Here is a 24,966-nt window from a genome sequence, read left to right as displayed (position 1 = left end):
GCATCAGAATCCTCATAAGGAGGGAAAGAATATTCCTGGACAGAAGAAGAAACTGAAGAAACAGAAGCCTGATCAGAGGAATCATAATAAACTTCCTGCCTTGGCCTTTTATCTGGAGGGGGATGTGAACCCCTAATCATAGTAAGTAAATCCTCCGCCATCTTAAGTAACTGTTTCTGTGACTTGGGAGCCGGTTCAGAAGAGGCCTGTGTTGCAGTCTTTGATTTGGAAGGAGTCTTTGCCTTTATTAGAAGCTGAGTAGGCCTGAAAACCCCTTCGGAAGCCGGTACCTGCACAGCGGCTCCGGACCCATACGAAGGAGCATTGTTCGAAGGTCCTGCAATATAAATATTCAAAGGCCTAGTTGGCTCCTCATGGGAGTCCGTTTCGGCCATCTGTTCCAAAATGGCCGAAGACAGGGACTGCAAAAGCGCCTCACTGACGACAGCCGAACCTGAAGCTGGCTCCGCTTGTGCGATATAGTCAGATTTGGACCTCGGAGGCCTGTCTTTGTCCTTGCGTCGTTTGTGAACTCCGGTAGCCGGAACCATATCAGACTACATTTTGTAATTAAAACGCCTACCGAAGTAATGAAATGCAAAATCGTACCTTCGTTTAATTGTACGTTGATTGAATCTAGCACAAAACCGACAACTAGCTACGTCGTGGTCAGGGCCTAAGCAAGGAATACAGTAAGAATGAAAATCCTTGAGAGGTATTTGCTTCCCACATGAAATACAATTATTAAATTTTTCGGACATTGGACTGGAGCAAGAAAAAAAAGTTTCCCCAACGGGGTACTTAGCTTTGAGTAGGAGAAGTCAGTCTTCGGACTGAAGTTTGTTCAGAAAAGATGGTCAGGAGTCAGCCGACCGGCACTTGCGAACTGCTATCACCGCACGGCAAGAAAGACTGGAGAACATGGCATTGGCTGTCAGCTTTATACTCCTGGTGCTCTGATGTCAGGGAGCATGGTTGAACAGCCGACGCCGGACCCAGACTTTGGGATTCTGGCCGACCGAGGACTGCCTGCCGGCAGGGGAGAACCCTACAGTCATGACTGCAACAGTGAAACACGATGAACATCTGGCTAAATCCTCCTCAAAGGAAGGTTTAAGGAGACCTTTCAAGATGAGTTTGTTCTTCCTTTCCTGGAGAACCCTGGAACTAAGAGTGGCAAAAAGTACGTCTTCTGAAGATGCATGGCTCCCAAGCAATAAACAAAAATACTATGCCCATCAGTCAGGGACATTTTTGTGTGAGCATTTAAGACATTTTTTGAAACCCTAAGGTTTATGGTCTTTAGACTCCTTAGACATACTGTCACAACAAGCCATACAAAAACAGTAAAAGATAAATGAAAGAGGACAAGGTCCTTTAACTTAAACAGGCCTAGCCCTACTCAAGAAACACAAAAGGAAGAAAGACAACAGAGGACTAGGTACTCTAACTTAAATGGGCCTAGCCCTGCTGAGGAACAAACACACTAGGGAGAAGGCAATGGAGGACTAGGTCCTCTAACTTAAACGGGCCTAGCCCTAAACAGAGGAGTAGGCGGGATAGAGATCAAACAACAGACTAAGGCTAGAATAGGTCCCGATTAAAAAACGGACCTATGCCTAAGAAAAAGTTGAATAATAACTAGCACACAGAAAAAAGAAGAGATACCGCTAAGGAAAGGCCTGCGGAAGCGACGGCCAACAAGTAGCAACAACAATTTGCAATAAATTTCAAAAAACACCCCAACTACTACCACCAGATAACAACAGTAAGCTATTAATACTAAAAGTACAACAGTCACTATAAATTCTGAATAAGCAAAAAAATTCCAACTTTGACACGGCCAAGAAAGAGACCACTTCTGAACTCGTAGACGTGGCAAACGAGATCTGGGGATTCTTACTAGTGCATTATGACCTACCTTGTCACGAGCCAGCTTAGAGACTTTGAGCTTTGTAATCGACAGTCGGAGCAGAGGATAGCCTCCAAACCCCTATGTAAGAATGAAAGCGAGATAGGACTACAGTACATCAGGAGTTTCCCTACCCTCACAGACCAGGAGTGCTCATAGTGTACAACCACAGATAAATCTGTGGATGGAGCTATGCATTCACCCAGTACAAAGGGTGTGTAAATACAAAGGATGGAGACCGTATGTGTGTGCGCCACTGCATCATGTGTTAGACACTGTTGCAAGTGTTTTGACATTATCACCAGTCCCAAAAAGGGTTCCACCACTACCAGTCATGTGCCCTGCCTCAGCATCTGAATGTGTCACTGTTGCACTGGTCTGGCCCCATGATTGCACAACCCAGGACACAAATTTGAACATTATTGCATATGGCACATGTGTGACCAAGTGGCATGCACAGCAAGGGTGTTCATGCAACACCAAATGTAAAACACAAAAATATATGTACCCTGCTATAATGCTGTTGCTGCACTCAGGTTCCTATGACAATTAAGACTTGGGAAAATATGGTCATCTTATACTTTCTACAAGCACTGTTGCTATGAAGACATCTGCTATGTGTCATTCCAAAGCTGTGTATCATCCACTGAGACACATAGTTGTTGGGCTATCTTAGCACAAATGTGCATACCTGGAGCAATGTTTACTGTACTTGTTTCCCACAAGAGGCAAAAGAACATCAATGTGGTTGTCTTTTGTGGGCATCAGCTACAGCAAACTTCGCAGCTTTTGTTGTGCCTTCACCTTAATATACCCAATTATGTCTGCATCAGGCCTGGGACACTGTTGCACTGCGTTGATTACAGCCACCCAAAACACTGATGCTGTGGAGCAGTGAATGTCATACCTGTTCAAGTATTGGTCGGTCAGCACCCTTCTCACCCACAATCACCACCCATGGGTCTTCAGAACCGGCAGAAGGATTTCATTCTTAAAAAGGTTGAATACATCCAGTTTGTGCCTGCCACCATGTCTGGTGGACATGACGCCTGCAAAAACAACAGAATGTCACTATGCACACGTTATACCTATGATAAGTTTACCATGACAGCTTAAGAACCATAGGTAATGTACCTATTTACTTCTGTACTGGCTGAGAGAGAGAGAGAGACAGCTGTACAAGATACTGGTAAGTATACCTGCCACACACAGGTTCACTTACACTCTGCAATACCAAGCCTCTATGTTAGTTAAAGCAGGTACATACAGGAGAAGGGGAGGCATCACATGGTGGACTGGTTTCCCAGGTTGGGGGGGGGGGGGAAATCACACTGTCATACAGAGTATGCTAACTGATGCATAACCATATGGTCCAGCGTAACACCACTACTTAGGTCTGCATACTTGCACAAAGCAGACATACATGGCTACCTACTGTGCAAAAGGATAAGGGGCATACCTGTAGGATTTTTGGGTTATGCGAGTTTTATTAGCACTTCTTTCTCCGCCTACCACAGTTCTCTGAAGTTTGTTCACCTTTCTTTCAGTACAGGCAGGAAAAGTATCTCAAACTTGTATGCCATCATGGAGTGGGAGCTGCAAAACCTAACAGTAAGGCAGGGTTGGCATTATTAATACAAGCTATCCCTGTGGCATTTATCTGTTGCAGTTACTGGGACTAATTCACTTAAGCACTCTTCTCACTGTGCTACCACTTTGCAGGTACAGAGCTACAGCAATCTGTGGTGTTTGTGTGACCAGGCCATACAGAATGCCTACTGGAGTGAATAACAGGTTCTCTCATCAAGTGGACACCACCTAATCAAGCCCCAGAGGAGGAACCCACCCATACCACCAGCCACTCCACATGACTACTCAAGATCATAGGAGGTTACTAGGCTAATGGCCCGGGGCCCTTACATGCCTAGCCAAGAGTTTATCCCCAAAAAAGAAACCTCAGTTAGCACCTGTTGTCCCTGTCAATGAGGGACATGGGTAGAACACAGGGGACAAATTTGTGGTTTCCCATCCACTCATCAAGGTTGCTCCTGAAGAGGATCAGCAAGGTACTCTGACAAGTATGGGAAGTCTTTCAGAGATGAGGCAGCCTCTGGGAGACAAACCTCTCTCCAACAGGTTTTGTTGATGTCGTATATTAGATTTGGGTCTTTTGAGCGAGTAATGCGCGAGGAGTTAAGACTTATGGATATGGAGAAACTCTAGTAGGGCAAGGTCCGAAACTGCCTTGTAGGTGAGAGAGATCACCTCTGAGCAATCTATACAACACTGAGTAGAGTGACAGTGATTTGAGCTTGTCCACATAGGACAGGTGTTGAAGACCATGGATTCTCTTTGTGAGGTATTTCTGTGGCCTTTCCAGTTGTTGGTGTTTGACGAGGTACATATCAAATGGGGCATTATACTCAACTGTTGGCCTAATGAGAGAGGATTACAGAGAAGTATTAACCCTTTTTTCTGAATGCAGTCCCTTTACTTATAAGAACCAAGTAGAAGGCTTTTCTGCTCACTGCCTCTACATGATGGTCAAATGTGAGATTGCTGTCAACCTGAGTACCCAGATCTCTCACCACCGGTTGTGCTTAGGGGATTGCCGTTGATGTGATAATCAGTAGGGGGCGTGTTTTTGCTGAATGGTATGATAAGATCAGTGTTATTTCTTTCTAGATCAAACAAAAACTTACACACTGCCCACCACCCAACCTACCCCCAAGCCTCATGTTCTCTGTTCCTACTGAGTGGACACCCATTTGTGTTGTCTGACCCTCTCAGTCTCTTCACCATCCATGTATCTTTGCCCAGCCTACATCTCCATATCCATCTGCCCTTTTATGAATTTGTCTGCCTGTACTAGCACACTCACCTACCCCCTTTTTATTTCCTCATTTTCCAGTCAACCTTCTCTCTCATCTCCATCTCTATATAAGGGAACTATATCTCCAGAAAAGTACAGTTGTGTAAGTAAACTTATCAGAACATTAGATGCTTAATCACTACTGCAATAACCTTAACTATACGGGTTATATACTCTTAAGGATATTAACATCCAACCAGCTTCCAAAGCTTCAGGGCACCTTCCGTGTGTCCAAACCATCAGTCAGCTCAAGTTGAGCCGATTAAAAAGACAGGTTTGGGCTCAAAGTCCTTCAGAAATATCATGCCAACACAGAGAGAGGCTAAGTCATGAAAGGACACTGCTAGGAGCAACAAAAATATGTATTCACACCCCGGCATAAACAAAACACCAAAAAACAAGGTGGATGGAGGAGGGAGTGGCTACTGCGGCAATAATCATTGTGTGTAGTGAAAGTAAGTAGAGGGCCAAGTAGCTGCTTCTAAATTACCTGTAAAATCTATCCCTTTCAAAAGGCACAAATGAAGCCAAGGCCCTGACAGAGTGGGCCTTGACCTTGCCTGGAACAGTTTTTTTTGTTTTAAGTACAAAAGGTAATAGTCTTGCACAACCATTTGGAAATGGTCTGTTTTGACACAGGTTGTACCTTCTTACCTTCACAAGAAATGAACACTTTATCTGAAGATATGAAAGATTTAGCTCAGTCACGATACTAACAGAGCTGTCTGTGGACATCCAAGGTAAGGAGAAACCTTTCTTCTTCCTTTTTAGATTCAGGAAAATGAGATAGGGTTGACTCACCATAACAGCTTACAACTCAGATACTCTTCTTGAAGAGGCCAGAGCAATCAGTAAAACTGTTTCCCTCTTAAAAACGTTGTCAGAAAGGTTAACTTGTATAAATGCAGCAAGTGTTTCTCTAATGCAAAATTAAGACCTGAAGGAGGACCTACCAGTTTCCTTGGAGGTCTCTTATACAAAACTCCTTTCAAAAACATTTTGACGCAAGAATGCACTGAGACGGATCTATGGGCAGAAATGCTGAAATGCCCAATAAATTCCTAAATTAGCTTCCAAAAGCTAAAACTACTTCATTGATGAGTCCTGACAATATCCCTGGATGCATCTTAAACAGCATGACACTTGATTTAGCCACACCCCTAGCATTGTTCAATCTCAGGTTCCATCCAGGTTTTGTACCAAGTGAATTGAGAACAGCTACAATGATTCCCCTGCATAAGGGAGAACTTTCCACAGACCTATAAGCCTGTCCCAGCATCATATGCAAATCAATGGACAGGTTGATGGAATTAATCAGGACATAGGAAACCACCATACACTGGACCAGTTTCAGTATGGATTTGTCAGGGGCATCTCATGTTTACTCAACCTGATGGATTTTTTGAAAAGGTCACCAAAGCAAAGGATGAAGGCCAAAATGTACACACTGCATACCTCGACCTGGCAAATCTTTTGACAACACCCCACTCCGGTACAGTAGAAAAGTTAAATTAATTGGGGATGTCACCTTGCAGGATTGCTAACTGGCTCACAGATAGGACTCAGACAATTAAAACAGGGAAAGTTACCTCAACAAAGAAACCAGTCACCAGGAGTCCCCCAGGGTTCTGTGCTTCATCTCTTTGGCATCAACTTTTCTGAAGTAAAAAGCAGTAACTGAATCCCCAAATGACTTGGCCATTTTGCAGGAAGGTTTGTCTCCAATAACTGGTGCCAAAATCGTGGACCGAAACGAAATGCAAAAAAAGGTATTACTGTATCCTTTGGGAAGTTGCCTACCCCAGGGAAATACTACATTAAACAATATAGCACTAAGAGCCGACTCATTTGTTTGGGATTTGGGACTTATGTGGACAGTGACTTAACTTTTTACCAACATGTGTCTGTTGTTGTAAGAAAGCCCTTCTAACTGCACAGCTTATAAACAAAGGGGTTGTGTCTCGGATCTAGGGATGTCACTGACCCCCTTCACTCAGCCCTCATTAGGCCAATCATTAAATATAATGCCTCCTTTGGCATGCATCTGTCCAGACACATGCAACAACCGGAAGGCCTACAAAGATACCTTACTAAAAAAGAATACAAGGCCTAAAAAACATGTCCTAAATGAACTGACTCAAAGCCTTGCCACTATACTCTGTATCCTACAGACTGCCAAGAGGTGACTTACATCTGGCATACGAGGCATCCTCTGACCCCTGCATAAAAATTTACTGCATATCAGCAAGTCAAATGACATCAGAAATACTCTGTCAAAGGATATTAACCTCTTTTGCAACATCAAAAGAACAGTTTGGAGTAAAGAGGTATATCTCACAGAGGATACCACTGCTGTGGAACAGACTCCTAATCCACATTAAAACCAGCATCACCCTGTTCATATTCAAGCACAACAAGGATCAATGGATGGGGAAAGAAACTTTACCCCAAGACTGCCCCATCTACTAATAATGGACAGAGGTAGCTCCTAAATGCTTTATCCTTTACATGGGTTCCCATAAAATTATCTATGGTATGATTCCAGTTATTCTATTAGGGGTAGTATGTAATTATTAACCATGGGATGGGTAAAATCAATCTATAACCAAATGGGATAGGTTATTCTGAACACAAAATGGGAAATTTGCTAGGCTTAAATGGCCTGCAAGGGGAGCTAACCTTGGACTTTCCTACGAGGCTGTAAATGAACCTTGGAGGAGTAAGAAAGGCCATAGGATGGTAACACACAAATATTCTAAAACCAGAGAGCAACTGGCCCTGAAAGAGTGCTAGTTATGTTATTGGCACCAACTTGAAAACATTTTTTATTTGCTAATATATGAATTTCTAGCATCAGGCTTTCTTGTTTCCATTAGTACCTGCCGCACATTCTCAGTAAATAGGAGACTAAAGGAAATGACAACCTTAAAATCCATTCAGTCAACTGAAAATGACAAACTGGGATGCATCAAACATCCCTGGTCTTATGTGAGTTGCTCCAGTCTGTGAGGAAGCCTGTAGTATCTCTCCCCCTGCCTATTTCCAAAATAAGTGAGAACTACTATTTGCTTAGGTCAGTCAGAAGGAAGTTGTGACAACTATCTTGGAAGATTCTTTCTGAATCTTCAGTAGTACCCTGGATATCAGTTTAAAGGGTGGAAAAGCACGCAGAAATATTCCTGACAAAGGAAAAGAAAAGGCATCGGTCTTCCAGGCCTTCTTGCATTGAATTCTGAGGCAGAACCTTGTCAGTTAATTGTTCAGAAAAGAGACAAATAGGTCTACTTGAGGAACTCTCAACACTCTACAAATGATCAAATTTTAGAAGACTCCCTAATCTAGTGTCCATTTTGTAAGGGTCTGCCCCTGTTCTGCTAAGGTTGCCTACCTCACAATTTTGCTCTGATGGAATGTAGTGCTTGTAGAGCAAGACTGTAGCTTGAGATATAGCTTCATGGCAAAGTGCTAGTCTGCAAAGTGGGTATGACTTGCTTGTACATAAGCTACACGACTGTGGTATTGTCTGTGGCCAAAGATGAATGCTCCTGGATGGGACCTGGTAAAGAAACCTTTGGAACGATGAGCCGTAGAAATACAGCTGGAAATTCAAAGAGCAAGAGTGACCTTAGAAATAGGCTTTCCCAGAGGTGGCTTAGAAAAAGAAAGTTGATCCGACTGTCGAAAACCTTTGGTTCTATGCAAATAAAATTGCAGCTGCCTGTGAACATCAAGTAAATGTACTTTTGTATTTCTCTTTCTTCTGTTAATTCAAGAAAAAAAAATGGCAAACTAATCACCTGGTTAATATTAGCTTCAGAGGCCACCTTTGGTAAAAAAGATGGGTTAGTACAAAGAGTCACTCGGTCTTTATGGAAAAGCAGATAAGGGGGCTTTGATAAACACCTGCAGGTCACAGACCCTCTTCGCTACGGTAATACCCACCAAGAAGGCAGTTTTCCATGATAAGAATTGTAAATCAACACTGGCAGCTAGTTCGAATGGAGGATAAACCATGGCCTGTAAAACCAGAGTTAGAGCCCAAGAAGGCGTGGGGTCCTGACAGGAAGCCGAAGAAAATTATCCTTCAGCAAGACCTTGCACAGCTTATAAGAAGCCAAGGAGACCGAATTCTCACCCACACGGAAATTTGAAATTGCTACTAATTGAACCTTAATTGTAGAAAAACTAGAACTAGCTCCACTGTGAAACATATGAGCTAGAAAGTCCAAAATGGCACGCAGGGACTGGAGCTGTAAACAAATCCAGATTATGCTTAGAAGCCCAGAAAGAAACATTGCCACTTGCTGGAATAGATATTCATGGCAGAAGCCTTATGCCCCACAACCAAGATCTTTTTGACAGGCAACGGGAACCCAGGAGTCCTAGCCATCAGGGAAACTGGAGCAGCCAAGCGGGGCGCTTCAGGCTAAGTCCAGGTGAGGAACTCCTAAACAGGTGTGTGAGAAGATCCAGAACCGGATCCAGAGTCCAGTGAGGACACTAGATGAAACCTCAGAATGGGGAAACAAACTTGACAAGGGCAGAACAGGGCAATAAGGATGACTTAGCTCTTCAACCTTTGTGCTTTCTCAATAAACTTGGGGATCATAGGAAGAGGAGGATAAGCATAAAGTAGACCGGAGGGTCAAGCATGGACCAGTGCATCTCTGGGTGACTCCCACGGAGGGGGGAATAGAGTGAAATACTCACTCCACTTCACGCTGGAAGGGGAGGCAAAGAGAACAGACCAAGGATGGCCCCATTTTTGGAAGATCATGTCCACTAATGAAGGATTCAGAGACCACCTGTAAGGCATCGGAATAGTTCTACTGAGCCTGTCCCGCTAGGATGTTGGACTTCCTGGAATGTGCATTACCACCTGAAACTGGTTGGCAGAGATCGCCCACTCCCACAATCTTATGGCATTACGGCAAAGGGGATAAAGATCTGGTACCCTCCCCCCCTTGTTGATGTATCAAACTACTGATATGCTGGACTATTGTCCCAGTAGGAAGAAAGGCCTGAAGGGCTTGCAACACCAAAAGCACCACCCTCATCTCCAGGACACTGATATGCAGATTGGTCTCCAGGGAGGACCACGTGCCTTGGACTGTCCATCCCATGCAATTCCTCCCCCCCGCCACCTAAGCACGGATGCGTCTGTGGTCACCATGATCGATGGGGAAGGAAGAACAATGGGCAGTCCAGAAGAAGGTCTGTGGACTGAAGCCATCACCAAAAACAGTCTCGACAAACTCAGGATAACCAGAACAGGTATGATAAAGGAAGTTCGAAAAGGGACCACTGTACCACTAAAGCCCACTGAAGAATCCTCATGTAAAGGCGTGCCAGTTGGTAGAAGGGTGATGGTGGTTGCCCTGGACCACAACGCATGAAGAACCATCCCTGCTGGGGGAAGATGGGTCTGAAGAATAGACTTTACGTGTTGTAGGAGCAAAAATAAACCTGTCTGAAGGCAGAAACAACATGCCCTGTATCGTATCCAACCGGGCACCTATAAAGTCCAACACCTGAACAAGTTCAACTTGCCTAGACTGATCATAATGCACAGGGAAAGGGCTAGGAGGAGGAGGTAATCCCTGGCTTGAATCAGTCGATGCCTGGAGGGGGAGGAAAGGAGCCAATCATCCAGGTAAGGGAAGACCTGAAACCCCTGCAGCTGCAGGTGAGCTGCCACTACTGCCATCACTTTGGTAAACACCCAGGGGGCAGTGGTGAGTCCAAAGGGAGCACTCAACTGAAAATGACTGGCTCCCAGCCGGAAGCAAAGGAACCATTTGGAGCATCTGTTCATTTTTACATGTTAGTAAGCATCCTGAAGGTCCACCAAGCACATCCTCTTTCATCTGCAGAAAAGGCAGACTGGACTGTAGGGTGACTATCCGAAACTTTGTCTTGGCAACAGACTGGTTCAGGGTAGTAAGATCCACAACGGGTCTCAAAATCCCGTTTTCTTTGGCACCAAAACCTGGAATAAATGCCTGATCCGGACTGGTCTGTGGGGACTGGCTGGATGACTCTTTCAAGCAGCCTGGCGATTTCTACAGCTTGACCAGGTGGAACATCTGGGAGGTTTCCCTTCAAACAGGGAGGATAAAAGAAGGGAATGTATATAATCTCTGGATATGACCTGTAGCACCCAGGAATCGTTCTTGATGAACTCCCAGGCTGTTGGGTGCAGTGAGGGACACCCCCCCCTCACCTCTTTCCCACGGAAAATGAGCAGACGTCAGAAGTCTTTAAACGTCTTTTTTCACATAAAAATAAAAATGGCGATGTATAATCAAGCTACAGGAAAGTCTCTGGGAATAGATGGTATTTCTGTGCAAGTTTGAAAGCTAAGAGGGAAGAAAGTGATAAAGATATGAAAAGTTTTGTTTAGCAGTATTTTAAAAGAAGCACCAGCATCCTGGAAGACAGCTGTGGTGACCAATACCTAAAGATGGTAAAACCCCCATTAGATTTACCTTCATATAAGCATATTTCGAACCTAAACCACGATTATAATGTGTTTATATCTATAATGGCAAATATGTTGTCAAATTTCAGAGAGATGGATCAATATGGTTTTGTGGAGGGCAGGCAAACATTTGACAACAGTAAGATTACCACTGCTGTTGATGGATCTTGATGCAGATTTGACAGGGTAAGCTAGGATTTTCTGAGTAGGGCAACAGAAGCATTGGTTCCCTGACAAAATAAGGTTGAGGAGGATATACGAGGTGAAAATAAAATAGGGGATTCCTCTCGGACAAGTTCTGCTTGAGCAGAGGAACCAGGCAGGGGGATCCTCATTCCCCTTTGTGTTATATTTAGAACCACTGGCAAAGAAAATAAGGGACTCAGAAATTCAAGGATATAATTGGTATGGTAACCAAGAAAAGTTTTCTTTATCTGCAGATAATATTTTTGTACCTGATAAAACCAGAAAAGGACATTTTAGTATTGTGGAACATTCTAAGACAGTTTTCAAGTCTTCTCAGGCTATAAAAATTAAAGAAGATAAAACAAAGGCAATAGCTGTAAACTATGTACCCAAACACAAATTGGTTCAGCAATCCCCATATTTATGGGGACATGATAAAGTACTTAAGAGTACGGGTTAAAAAGGATTCTGTTACAGCAGCTAAGGATATGTGGGCAGACTATACAAAAGATAATACAAAAACAGAGTGGAAGCTCTGATTTATTGATATGGTTAGCAAGATTCAAGCAGTGAAAATGTTTTTAGTCCCTTTAGTTTTACACAGAGGTCAGTAATATTTTTTTCAACCAAAAGAGAAGTTGTGGAGAGTTGAATGATTTTATCTGGGAGGGAAAGAGGGCAAAAGATGAGGATAAGCTGATCCTTCCAATAGAACAAGGCATCTTGGGATTACCAGATTTGAAAGACTACTTCAGAGCTGCATTTAAGATTCCTGTACATAGAACAAGCAGACAGCTATAATTCACAGTGAAAAGGGATTATGATGAAATAGTGGGGAGCTCTAGAAATAAGGAGAGAAGATTTTGGATGCAGATCCTGGAGAATATCAATAACCGCCAGAATATTATACTCAAAATAACAAAAAGCATTCTACGAACTAAGCCAACAAGGGAACAGAGAAAGGAGATTCTGCCGATAGAGATTACTGCAATTACGAGTTCAAAGAATAGGCAACAGGGGCTGGAATTTAATGGGGAAAATTGGCAAAGGGAACAGGGTACTGTGAGCAAATTAGGGAGGGAAATGTAACAGAAAGAGGTCAAGAATTAATTTGGCTACAGATTGCTTTCCTTAACCAGGACTGATATCAAAGTACAGGCAAAGAGAAAAGAAGAGGGGGATTCCATGTGAAAAGGCTAGGCTAGCACCGATAGAGTTCTTAGTAGAATATAGAACAGAAGCGGCTATTAAAAATGAATTAGCAGGGCATATAAAATATTGCATGACAACTGTTAAGAATCAATCAAGGGAGGTTTGAAAGGATTGGGAAAAAGGGTGAATAATTCGCAATGAAAAAATGGGAAGATACATGTATGGCTCCCAAATATGCAACTGAGCCTAGGTGGTTTAGGATCTTTGCTTGGAATTGTTTGCATAGTTATTTTATACCCCAAGCAGACTAAATTTTTCCTCAGGCAGACTGCAAATGTTGGAGGTGTGAAGGGGAAGAAAGGGGTAATTGGGAACATAAATTTTGAGTGCAATGAGTTGGCAGACTTTAAAAATTCCCAGCAAACTACTCTGTCAGAAATAATGGGTGAGCAAACTGGTTTAACTAAGAAAATGATTTGAAGCTGTGATACAGAATCTGAATTGCCTAGACACAAGAAGGCCTTGTTGAGTTTAATCTGGTGGCTGTCAAAAAAGCAATTACTAGAAAATGAAACTCGAAGTCTAAACCAGCCACACTAAAAGTAGTAAACATAAGTAACACAGATAAAAGAACTGGAAATGGGATCTTTAGAAAAGGATAAGAGCAAATTACATATGAATAAAATGGGAACTGTGGAACAATACATGCATAATAATGTTTTGGAGGAGGAACAAGGATCAAGGGAAGCCAGGAATTGAATGAGCTATGAAATGTCTGACTATCAATGACTATATAAAATATAAGTTATGTATAAATACTTGCAAGTGAAAATACTTCAATATGGCTTGTTTTAATTTATATAAATGTATGATTGTCTATGTCATAAGTGAAGTAAAAATAATGTTTCTTGTTTAAAAAAAACAGTTGCCGGCCCCAAAAAGTAAAATACACAATTTTTCCACAGAAAAAAAAAAGTTTTTCAATTATTTTAACTTCATTTAAAAATACAATAAAGTATTGTGACAGTCCATCAAAGCAAACTCCTAGTGATAAAATAACTATTGAACAAAAATAACTCATCTGCCTAGCAAAGGAGGAGCACAAGCCGACAATCAATCCTCGAAAGCTTAACAGGAGCATACTCTTCAGCTGCAGGAAAGTTTTGGGGGGCTTGGTGCCCAAATCTGTCATTGTGTGGAAGGCGCCCTGGAGCTTTGGAAGTTGGCTAGCTGTTGTATTCTATGCAGGATATAACCCATATAGCCAAGACTATTGCAGCAGAGATCAATAGGATGAACGCAAAATGGCTGCTCTACATCTCCCACATCTTGCACCCTCCTATATGTTGCCCTTCTATGTCGCCACCTGCTTGATGCCATCCCCCTTTCCTACAAATCCCTTTTCCAGTCTACTTTATGCATAAGGGAGTTCTCATATCTACCTTCACCCCATAACACAGCACAAAAGCCCTCATGATGCATCTGTGAAGTGCTGCTTCATCTTGCTCTGCTATAAGACACACTGCCAAGCATGCCATCACTCATATATAGCATTACATGCTGTCTAGTTGTGCTACTTACCATGAGATTTTTGCTAGCAGCCATACATGCATTTATTTTTTATTTTATGGGCCGTGCTAGGAGGTATACTGCTGCTCCAGTTACTTATGTGATACAAAGCTATCTTACTCTACTGAACACCTTTATCACTGCATTAATTGGTATGATTAAGTGATTACTGCACTCCTCAGCAATCTGAATCTGAGCAGAGCTGTCTGCTTCGGAGTTTTCTCTTTGCTGCCACACGTCTATCCATCAGTTCTCAATCAGTAACAGCACGTGTTTTTACTGGAACATATCTGAATCTGGAGACTAACAGCATATCTGGTTAGAACTAATACATATCCTAATCCTCTCAATTCAGTGCAAGGAACTGTAATCCTCAATCTTAGTACTGGTGTGTGTGTGTGTGTGTGTGTGTGTGTGTGTGTGTATCTGTAGATGTATACATATACACGTCACACTGATGACGCCAGGGGGCGAAACCAATATGTGTCCGAGGTACTAGTTCTGAATATCATTGTGTAGCAATCTTCATTTGTATTTTCCTGCTTCCGTTATTATTAAAGAAGTTGAACAACTTTGATTACTTTTTTCACCTTGGACATTAGGGTGAATTTTTATGCTGGACCTAGTTGCAAGGTGTATTTTGGTTTGGTGCGTGCATTTGCGAGCACTAGTTCTGTTGGGTGGCTACATATAAATATATAGATATGTGCATAGACTCACATGAAGACTGAATAACCAGTGATTGGAAAACTTGGAAAAAAAAATCCATGCCTATTACACACAAACCCAATATACAGATAGCAATCATTAATCTGGTTACTACTACTTAGGTGCACATTGCATACCTTATTAAAGTCAAAGCCGTAACTGGACAGGAATGCAGAGCTAGATGCCTGTACAGAAAACTCTGTGTCAATCTGTGCAAAACACACTGGAAAAAGATAAAAATTGTAGCATTGCGAAACAAACCTGTAAAAATAAAAATCCAGAAGTCAGCACCAGCAACAGACAGATGAACGGGAGTTAAGGAGAATTACTGGAACAGTAGAAAGAAGAAAACATACAACTAATTTCATTCATTTAAGTCTTCATTGACTGGATGGGTCAAGCTGGTTCTGGGACCCTTTTCATCCATGACCCAGCTGGCAATCAACATAATGTAAATATAGTGACAACATACTTGCTATCATTTCAGCATTCAGATTACAGAACTGTACAGAGGTACAGAATATTCACATTGTTTCTTACTACAAGATACAAACATATATATGGCAGAACCATACAGACACAGGAAAAGAATACTGCAAGTAAAGTACAGTTGCTTAAGTCCTACTTACCTATAACAGTAAGTGTTCATAGAACACACTGCCTTACTGGCATATGGGTACTAGTGCCCTGCTATCCTTCCTCTGGCAGTCTATCAATGCTCAGAGCTCCTCCCACTACCTCTGTAGGGTGTGAAGACTCAATCACCTGCCATGACCAGGACTGCCCTTCAAAAGCACAAACAGGACCCGTTCAGTTTTCTAGGGTCTAGCAGGAAGAATAGATTGGGGGGGGGGGGGGGGGGGTTATGTACTTACCATAATGTTCCATGTTTGTTGCCTGTGATCTAGTCTTCCTTCTTGTTGGTTGGGTTCTTAGCCGATCCTTGGCTCTGACTCAGCCATATTCTAAAGCTCGAGAGCTTCCACTGGCTCGAGGCTAGTTCCTATCCCATCATGCCTAGCGCTAGTTACCCAGATCTCATTTGTGATAACCCATAACATTAAGCCACAATGTGTAGATATATAAACTATAGACATAGCTAACAAAAAATATATGTATACAAGAAGAAACCCTCAAGCCATAAGAAGAAATTCTTATTCTACTCTACTCGTAAAGCAGGAAGGGACTAAAGACCTATATAGCCAAATATAGAGAACTCCTCTCGATCCTCCAGGAGGGGGGAGGGTGGGATGCAAGAAGAAGGCAAGATCAAGGACAACAAACATGGAACATTAAACTTCTTTAGGTTATCTTTGTCCCTATCTCACCTTCCGTCTTGTTGGTTGGGACAGCGTCCCCAGCACCTTCTTCTTGGGTGGGTCAAGGGAATATACTCTTCAGAACCGTGGAACCAAAGGATGCCCTGTTCCGGGAGGCCACATCTGCTTTGTAATGAAGGTACGGGGGTTAACACACGTAGCTGCTGCACAAATAGAGTCTAAAGGCAGTCTGGCCCGAAAGGCAGTAGAGGTAGACAAAGCCCTGGTTGAGTGTCCTCGAATTTTCCCTGGTAGTTGCTTGTTCTGTGAATTATAGACTAAGTAATGGTATCCGAAATCCATTTTGATCAAGTCACTTTCGATACTGGAGTTCCCTTTTTTTTTCTCTGCAAGGGATACAAACAACTGGTCAGATTGTCTGAATTCCTGAGTCCTGTGCAAATAGAAACGTAATTGTCTATGAATGTCCAATTGCTGGAGTTTATACTCTGCCTTGTTGCCATGGTTCGGAAAAAACACTGGTAGTTCTATCGATCAATTCAGATTGAATTCTGAGCAAACTTTTGGTAGAAAGGAAGGGTTGGTCCTGACAGAAACCCTGTCTTTGTGGAAAACTTAATAAGTGGAATGAATGGAAAGGGCTTATAATTCTGATACCCTCCTAGCTGAGGTAATGGCAAACAAGAAAATCATTTTCCAAGTCAAAAATCTTTAGAGCACAAGAACTGGCTGGTTCGAAAGAAGGAAGAATCAAGGCAGCTAGGACTAAATTTAGATCCCAAGGAGGAAGTGGCTCTCTTATTGGGGGGTCTCAAAAGAATGGTACCCCTCAGAAAAGCTTTGCATAGCCTGTGGGACGTAACATTATAACCCATTTCGCTCCAACGGAAGATGGAAATAGCAGCCAAATGAATTAGGACAGTTGCTGCTGTTGCTCCTTGGTTAAAAGTTTCAGCCAGAAATTCTAGTATCTTTGAAATGGGTGCAGTAAAAGATCAATATTATTGTTGACATTCCAACAAGAGAACCGCTTCCATTTACTAGTATACAGTTTCCTCGTAGAGGATTTGTTAGAGGAGATATATGTTTTACGGCCAGGGAGATGTCAGGAAGCCTGGCTAAACTGGAAGTAGAGGAAACAAGCTGTCAGCTTGAAGGTCTGTAAGGAAGGATGGAGTGTGCCTGACTGATGCACGAGTAGGTCTGGAGCTGGGTTGAGGATCCAAGGCTCCTCCAGGAGATGGGGCCATAGAAACGGGAACCAGATTTGATGAGGCCAGTTCGGGGCAATGAGGATTAGCTTGCAACCCACCGATTTTGCTTTCTGAAGAATCTTGGGGATCAAAGGAAACGGAGAAAAGGCATACATTAGTCCTGGGGTCCAATCATGAACAAGTGCATCTCTGGGTGATTGTCTCGGTGGGGGGACTAGGGCAAAATAGCTGCTGCATTCAGCATTGATAGATGTGGCAAAAAGATGGCAGCAAGGCTGGCCCCACTTGCGAAGGATCTGATTTGCAATGTTTTGTTCCAGGGACCACTCGTGAGGCATAAGGATAGCCCTGCTTAGTGTGTCCGCTATCATGCTGGATTTCCCTGGGATATGTGTCGCGATCAGAAAGCACTGGGAGGACATCGCCCATTGCCATACTCTTAGGGCCTCTCGACATAAAGGAAAGGATCTGGTTCTGCCTCGTTTGCTGATGTACCATACCACTGACATGTTGTCCATCTGAATCGCAATCATCCCCATGGGGAAAAAGCTGTGAAGTGCTTGCAACACCAGGAGTACCGCTCTCATCTCAAGAACATTTATGTAAAAATGGTACTCGCATTGTTGCCAAGTTCCATGAACAGTCTGTTCCAGATAATGCTCTCCCCACCTTATCTGGGAAGCGTCCATGGTCACTGTGGGCAATGGTTGGGGAGAACGAACAGTCTGCCTATTGTCAGCTGGGTGGACTGAAGCCACCATTTTAGGTCCTTCTTGCAGGTCTCCGTGATGAGAATTTCATGAGACATAGGTAGATCTTGCATGGATCACTGAACAAAGAGGAGCCACTGCAATAACCTCATGTGGAAACGTGCCAAGGGAACTAGAGTTATAGTTGCCGTCATTAAGCCCAGGACTTTGAGAACAAATCTTGTTTGAGTCTTTTTCCTCCCGATTAGAGTTGCAACTTGGTGTCGAATGGTGGACACCCTTCTCCTGAGGCAATTCTGCTATCATGCCTTTGGTGTTTAGATCTGCTCCTATAAATGTAATATATTGACAAGGCAGACTTTGCGTAGTTTATAGTGATGCTTAGCTGAGAGCAGAAGCGTATTGTGGCGTCCCTTGTCTCGGTTAGTCGATGCATGGTGGTGGCGGTAAGGAGACGGTCATCTAGATATGGAAACACCAGGAATCCTAGATGCCTCAGATGAGCCGTGACTACTGTCATACATTTGGTGAACACCCTGGGGGCTGTGGTGAGGCCAAAGGGCAGAGCTCTGAAAGGGTAGTGACTGGCTCCCAGCAGGAAGTGTAGAAATCTCCTGGATCGCCTGTCCATCTCGATATGGTAGCACGCATCCTGGAGATAGATAGAGCACATCTGACTGCAGTGTCACCATCCAGAACTTTGTCTTTTTGACAGACTTGTTGAGTCTGCTGAGGTACAAATGGGCATCCAGTTCCCTGTCGTCTTTGGTACTAAAAAGAACCTTGAGCAAGTTCCGGATCCGATTTTGTCTGTGAAGACTTTCTTGGATGACTCTTTCTTAGCAATTTTTGAACTTCTAGAGTTGCTTGTTCCCTCAGATTGGGTGGTACATCCGAGATGGATTTTTGTTTTTGGGGAAGAGGTGGCCTCGAGAAAGGAATATTATATCCCCTGGATATTATCGACTGTACCCATGTGTCTTCAGTGATCTCTTACTTGGCTTCTGGGTCAGTGACAATCTTCCCCAGACTGCCTCCAGAGGTGGACAAGTGGGCCCCCCTTTCAGAAGTGCTGGAAGGGCCTCCCAGAGAAAGTATCTGTCGCCCTGACTCTGCGGACCCCTTTGTCACGAGGACGGCGTCTCCCATTATTCCACCCTTTGCCCCGGGGGGGAAAATTCACAGCATGCATCATGCGAAGTTCCCTGCGATTTCCAGAACCACATTTTTCCACCCTTTTGACATTTTGGTAAGGTCGAGAAGGCACAGAAAAACATACTCTCACAGCAGGGAGAGTCTTGCCATCCTGCTCGCACCTGGTTAGTCTCTTTTACCTTGGGCCCAGATGACGAGCCAAAGGGGGCATTGGTAAAGGAGGACTTGAAAGGCTCCGCAAATTGACAAAGGCACATCCAGGAATGCCTTTGTAAGGCAACTCCTATGCCTGCAGCCCTGCTCACTCCATTGGCTGTATAGGAGGATAAGCCGCATGGAGAAGTTAACTATCAAAAACAAGGTCACAAGCTGAGCAGTAGTCTTATCTGCAGCTCCCACAGCTTAAGATCCTGTAGGGCATTACCTCCTAGCTCTTTCAAGAGATCCCTCTGAAGATGGGTGAAATGGGATAGATAATTCAGTGACCTGAGAGTAAAGGCAGATGAAGAGAGACGCTTCCCGTATCTGTCCATCGTACATAACTTTGTTCGGCTAACGAACAGATGTAGAAGTCTCTGCCAATTCCTTCATAGTGACTGCCGCCACCACCATAGCATCAACTGGCACATCCTTGGATAGGAAGGATTTGTCGTCAGGGGCCATTATGAATTTATTGGGGCTCCACAGAACTGGTTCCATCGATTCAGGAGAGCTCCCCACCTTTTGTCTTACTACCCCTAGCAACGGGTTGAAGGGCGGAGACACCCAAGAGGTGGAGGGTCGGGAACCGAATGGATCTAGATACATGGACTCATCCTCAGAAGGGGAAAAGGACTTCCAGCCACCCCTCTGCCTGAAGATTTCCAGGATGTCGGAGAATGAGACATCCTCAGAGGGGGACCGCTGGGAACCTTCTGAGTCCTCCAAGTCCGTGTCTGATGTCAGACTCAAGGGAGTCCACATGATTCATCTTACATGTCCTCCTCCAGGGGACCTCCTCAGGGGGATGCTCTGGGGAGGTTTCGGAAAGGGGGGGGTCAGCCAGTGGGGCATCCTGGGGCACTGGTTCCCTGCACTTAGAATGGAGGAGTGGTGAGAGGGAAGACACTGGCTCTGTAAGGGACAGAATAGCTGAAGCCAAGGGAGGAGCTGTCAGAAAACAGCAAACTCCTCATCACCTCGAAGGCAACACACCCCTGGCCCGAGAGTGCCGCCGGCTTCGAAGAGTCGAGACACCTCTCCCGCACAGAGAGTGATGTCTCAGAGGCTGATGTGGGAGCCAAGCTCACCCGTGCCGAAGCTCCAAGAGGGAGAGTGGGGTCAGACAAGGGTCTGATGCCGCCCCCCCCCCAGAGTCGACGAGGGAGTGTTGGCTCCCAGATCCCTCGATAGGAGGCATCGACGAGATCGGAGTGGATGTCGGAAACAGAGAAGTTCCACTACAGTGACTTCCATGCACTCTGGCTCTGCGCTCATGTGAGCAGAAAGAAAAATAGACCGTCCAGGAGAAACAGTAGTCTGCTCCACATCCATACGAGCTGGGCTCAATATTTTCACGAGAGTCGGTGTCTTGAGAAACCTCTTCACCACCCTCTCTTCACATCATTGTCCGAAAGTCTCCTGGACGATCGGTGATTGCCCGCCACAGACTGCAACGGTTCCAAGGAAGAAGATCTAGTCCTTTTATGACTCCTAAACAGTTCAGGGGACACTTATGGAACCGCAGGAGATAAGGTCTTGTCAGACCAGAGAGGTTTCGGATCCGAACTAGTAGATTTCCAAGTGTCTCGAGGGCTCTGAAGTCGGAACCAATGAAGTTGTCGGTTTGGGTTATTTCCCTGGTTTACTAACCTGATTCCCTTCTGCTGGAGGGTCAAAAGGCCCTTTTAGTAAATCTTGCAAGATAAGTTTGTTTTTGCGCTCCTGCAGGACTCTGGCGCTGAAGGCATGCGCCAGAATCCTGCAGGTGCACAGTTCCCAAACAATAAATGCAACTCTTGTGTCCATCAGTCAGGGACATTTTCTGGGAGCATGAGTCAAATTTCTTGAATCCAGAAAGTTTGTATTCTTTGGACTCTTCTTTAGACATTATCACAACCACAACAAAGCCCAATACAGTAACTACAATACGCTGAAGCTATAAGTATCAGACAAACAGCTTTACAATAACCACTAACAACTAAGAAACTTGTTTTTTTTTTAAAAACAAAAAACAGGAGGTAGGAAGGTAATGGAAGGGGTAGAGCCTCCAAGTTAATTGACAACTACCATGACCAAGGAGAGCCTCTAACTTAAACAGCTACTCCTTACCAGAAAAGGAAAAGGAAGGAATAAGGGGAAAGCCCTCTAACTGAAACGGGCTAAGAGTAAGGGGAATCCTCATAGAAAAAAAGGATTCAACAATGGAAACAGGCCTGGAGAAAGAATGACTGCCTAAACAACAGCCAGAAAGCGGAGATAGGGGGGCTAAACAATCACTACTAAACTAGAGAGACCCTGAAGAAATAGCAAGATTTAAAACCAGAAAAAGACAAAATTCAAAAAAAACTTAACCTGAGCCAGTATACAGCAATCTCAAAGCTTCAAGCGGCAAACAAGATCTGGGTAACTAGCACTAGGCATGAAGGGATAGAGACTAGCCTCGAACCAGCAGAAGCTCTTGAGCTTTAGAATATGGCAGAGTCAGAGCGGAGGGTCAACTCTGAAACCAAGAAACAAGGAAGGGAGATAGGGATAACATAACATCAAAAGTTATGCAGTCACCATAACAATAGATCTTTGTTGTCAGTCTCTATCTAGCTCATCCTGTTGGACTTCAGATCCCACACAGGCTGATTCTACAACCTTTAGCCAGTCTTGACTTTGCCTTCCTTACCCATAAACTCTTCGCTTCTCCATCAACTCCCCAGATTGCGTCTGTCCCATGAGTTAAGATACAATGATGCAACGTATCCAACTAGCCCCCACCGCTTACACAAATACAAGGAAAACACCCAGGGGAAATGAAACTATCGAACAAAATGAAAAAACATCTGCTGTCTGGTCATCACAGAGGGGAACACTCACCAAATCAACAAGAAGGTCAGGGACAGGAGGGCGAGAAGGTTGAACTGGACGAGTCAGAAACATGAATCTATTATGGAGAGTACATAACTTTCGTATTCGATGTCTGCTCCGTATGGATTTAACCTCTGAGACAGTTCTCAGTCATGACAATTCCTCGGGAGGAGCCAAGGAAGGATATTCCACAGCACACTTGAACCTAATCAAAAAAACTGGAGGTGAACAAGCCCTGTAAGTAAAGCCCTCGGCCAACAACCTTAGGTTGCAATACAGCAGAACCAAATGAAGCCCTGGGTCTGGACTGAATATCCAGTTTATAGAGATAAAATTGTGGTGGCGTAGTCTAGTAGCAGCAGCACAATCATCCATAGATACTCTAGAAAGAAAAGCTGTGGACGTAGCTACAAGCCCTAGTTCAGTGACTTTTAGGCTTATGTAAGATAGTCTCGTCTTTCAAAGAATATGGAAAAAAATACAGACAACCACGTGGATGAATTTACTTTAGAGACAGGACAGCCAGCCTAAATTTTGAGAGAGAAACTGGCTCGATTTCCTGAAAGACTTGATACAGTCGAGATAAAATCACAGCTGCTTATGTACGTCCAACAATTCAACAGCTGCTTACCCTTTTTGGAAAAATTGGGAAAAAACACAAGAAGATGAATGGAGCTGTTAAGGTTATTCATGCTACCTTATGTAATAAGGAGTTTGTACGAAGAGAAATACTGTCATTATGAGGGGAAGACAAGTGCTTGCAATTCTGAAACCCATTTGGCAGAGGTAATCGCCACCAAAAACAGTTTTCCAAAACAACAGCTTCAAATTCAAGGAGGCTGAAGGTTCAAAAAGAGGGCTAGCTAAGGACTGAACAAAGGGCAGATACCAGGAAGGGACCGGATCCCCTACTGGAGGAGAGAAAAGTACCTTTAAGAAAAGCCTTGGACATTTTGAGAGAAGCCAAGGATATATGTTATATCTCTACTGGTATGAAAGTTTGAAATGGCAGCGAACTGTACTTTGATAGTACAGATGGCAGATCCTGAGCTTATCAACTTAGCCAGAAAGTCCAAGACAGTCTCCAAAGAGGCAGAGAAGGGGTCAGGTCCCTGAGCCTCTGCCCACAAAACAAATCTTTCCATTTATTGGTGTACACTAAGTGGATTTTCTGAGAGGAGGATAATATATAAAACACCTCCCGTGAAAGCTTGCGATTCCTGGTCATCAAGGGATCTGGAGGAACCATGTGGTCAACTTGAGGGACTGAAGATTGGGGGGGGGGGGATCTAGCCCAGCTGGATCAGAGATTAAATCTGGAATGGGATCCAACACCTAATGGGGCTGCTTCAGTAGAGGGTAAAGGAAGGGACACTACATCTGATGAGGCCAAAAGGGGGCAATGAGGATCACCAAGGCTCCGCAATGGACTGCTTTCTGAAGAACCTTCACTATTAGAGGAACTGAAATATAAACGTAATGGAGACCCAAGGGACAAGCAAATGTTAGTGTGTCCCTGGCCGCCTGTCCCAGAGAGGAACAATGGTGTAATAGCAGTTATCTGGTGTTGGGACAAGGATGCAACAGAGTACCATAGTGCCAAGGAATCTGAGCTACCTTCAGATTTAGGGACCACTCATGAGGAAATAAGATGTTCCTGCAGAAGCTGTCGACCAGAATATCAGGCTTCCCTGGGATATATGTTGCTACCAGAAACCCCAGGCAGGAGATCGCCCACTGTCAAATCTTCATGGCTTCTTGACAAAGAGGGAAATAATGTGTCCCCTCCTGTTTGTCGAGATATCAGACAACCAACATATTGTCCATGTTTACCCCAATCACACCTCTGGGGAGGTTGTCCTGAAAAGCCTGCAACACTAGCAGGACTGCTCTCATCTCCAAAATGTTGATGTAAATATAAGCCTCTGTGAATGATCAAGACCCCTGAACTGTCCTCCCTTTGAAATGCCAACCCCCCCCCCCTAAGGAAGGAGGCATTCACGATGACGGTGGCCGAAGGAATTAAAGTCTCCCTTGAACTACTAACAGACTGAAACCACCACTGAAATTGTTCATAACATGCTACTGAATGGCCACAGTCCATTGCAGGATCTTCACATATCTGGTTAGAAGGAGAAGTCCTACTGGCATTGCCATATGACCAGAGGTTTCAGAGTTGCAAACATTGCCATGGCCTAAGCTTGAAGATTGAAAAAACTGGAGCTTGGGAGCCAGACAAGCTGATGGACCATGTCCAGATGACATCCTATGAAACCTCTAAGACTTGCACTGGCTGAGGGCTTGATTTGGGGTAGCTGACTTTGATGCACAAGTTGTTGTATAGTTGGAGAAAGGCATCCTTGGGGAGATCAACGATGCCTTTGTTGGGAGGTGAGGAGTCAATCACCCAGGTACAGGAAGCCCTGAAATTCCTGCAACTGCAGCCAAGCTGTGATCACTGCCATGCACTTGGTGAACACCTGGGGGGCTGTGGTGAAACCAAACGGCAGGGCCCTGAACTGATAGTGACTGGTTCCCAGTCAGATGTGAAGGAATCTCCGGGAACACTGATCTATCTTGATGTGATGGTAGACATCTCTGAGGTCTATCGAGCACATCAAATCATCCTGCCTCAGAAAAGGTAATATGGACTGCACATTGACCATACAG

General features: G+C 44.1%; 1 protein-coding gene across 1 annotated transcript in view; it reads right to left on the bottom strand.

Moving 5' to 3' along the window:
* The window catches only part of LOC122795987 (poly(A)-specific ribonuclease PNLDC1-like), a 1,803,424-nt gene that overhangs the window by 1,424,393 nt on the left and 354,065 nt on the right, over positions 1–24,966 (bottom strand). Inside the window, exon 5 of the mRNA XM_044064467.1 lies at positions 15,018–15,141. Coding sequence (XP_043920402.1) covers positions 15,018–15,141 — 124 coding nt within the window. The remainder of the gene's footprint in view (positions 1–15,017; positions 15,142–24,966) is intronic.

Source organism: Protopterus annectens, chromosome 2.part2 (assembly GCF_019279795.1).
Source record: "Protopterus annectens isolate FY-2018-M chromosome 2.part2, PAN1.0, whole genome shotgun sequence".
Taxonomy (NCBI): Eukaryota; Metazoa; Chordata; order Ceratodontiformes; family Protopteridae; genus Protopterus; species Protopterus annectens.
The sequence above is the reverse complement of the archived record's forward strand: the minus strand, read 5'-3'. Positions and strand labels throughout refer to the sequence as shown.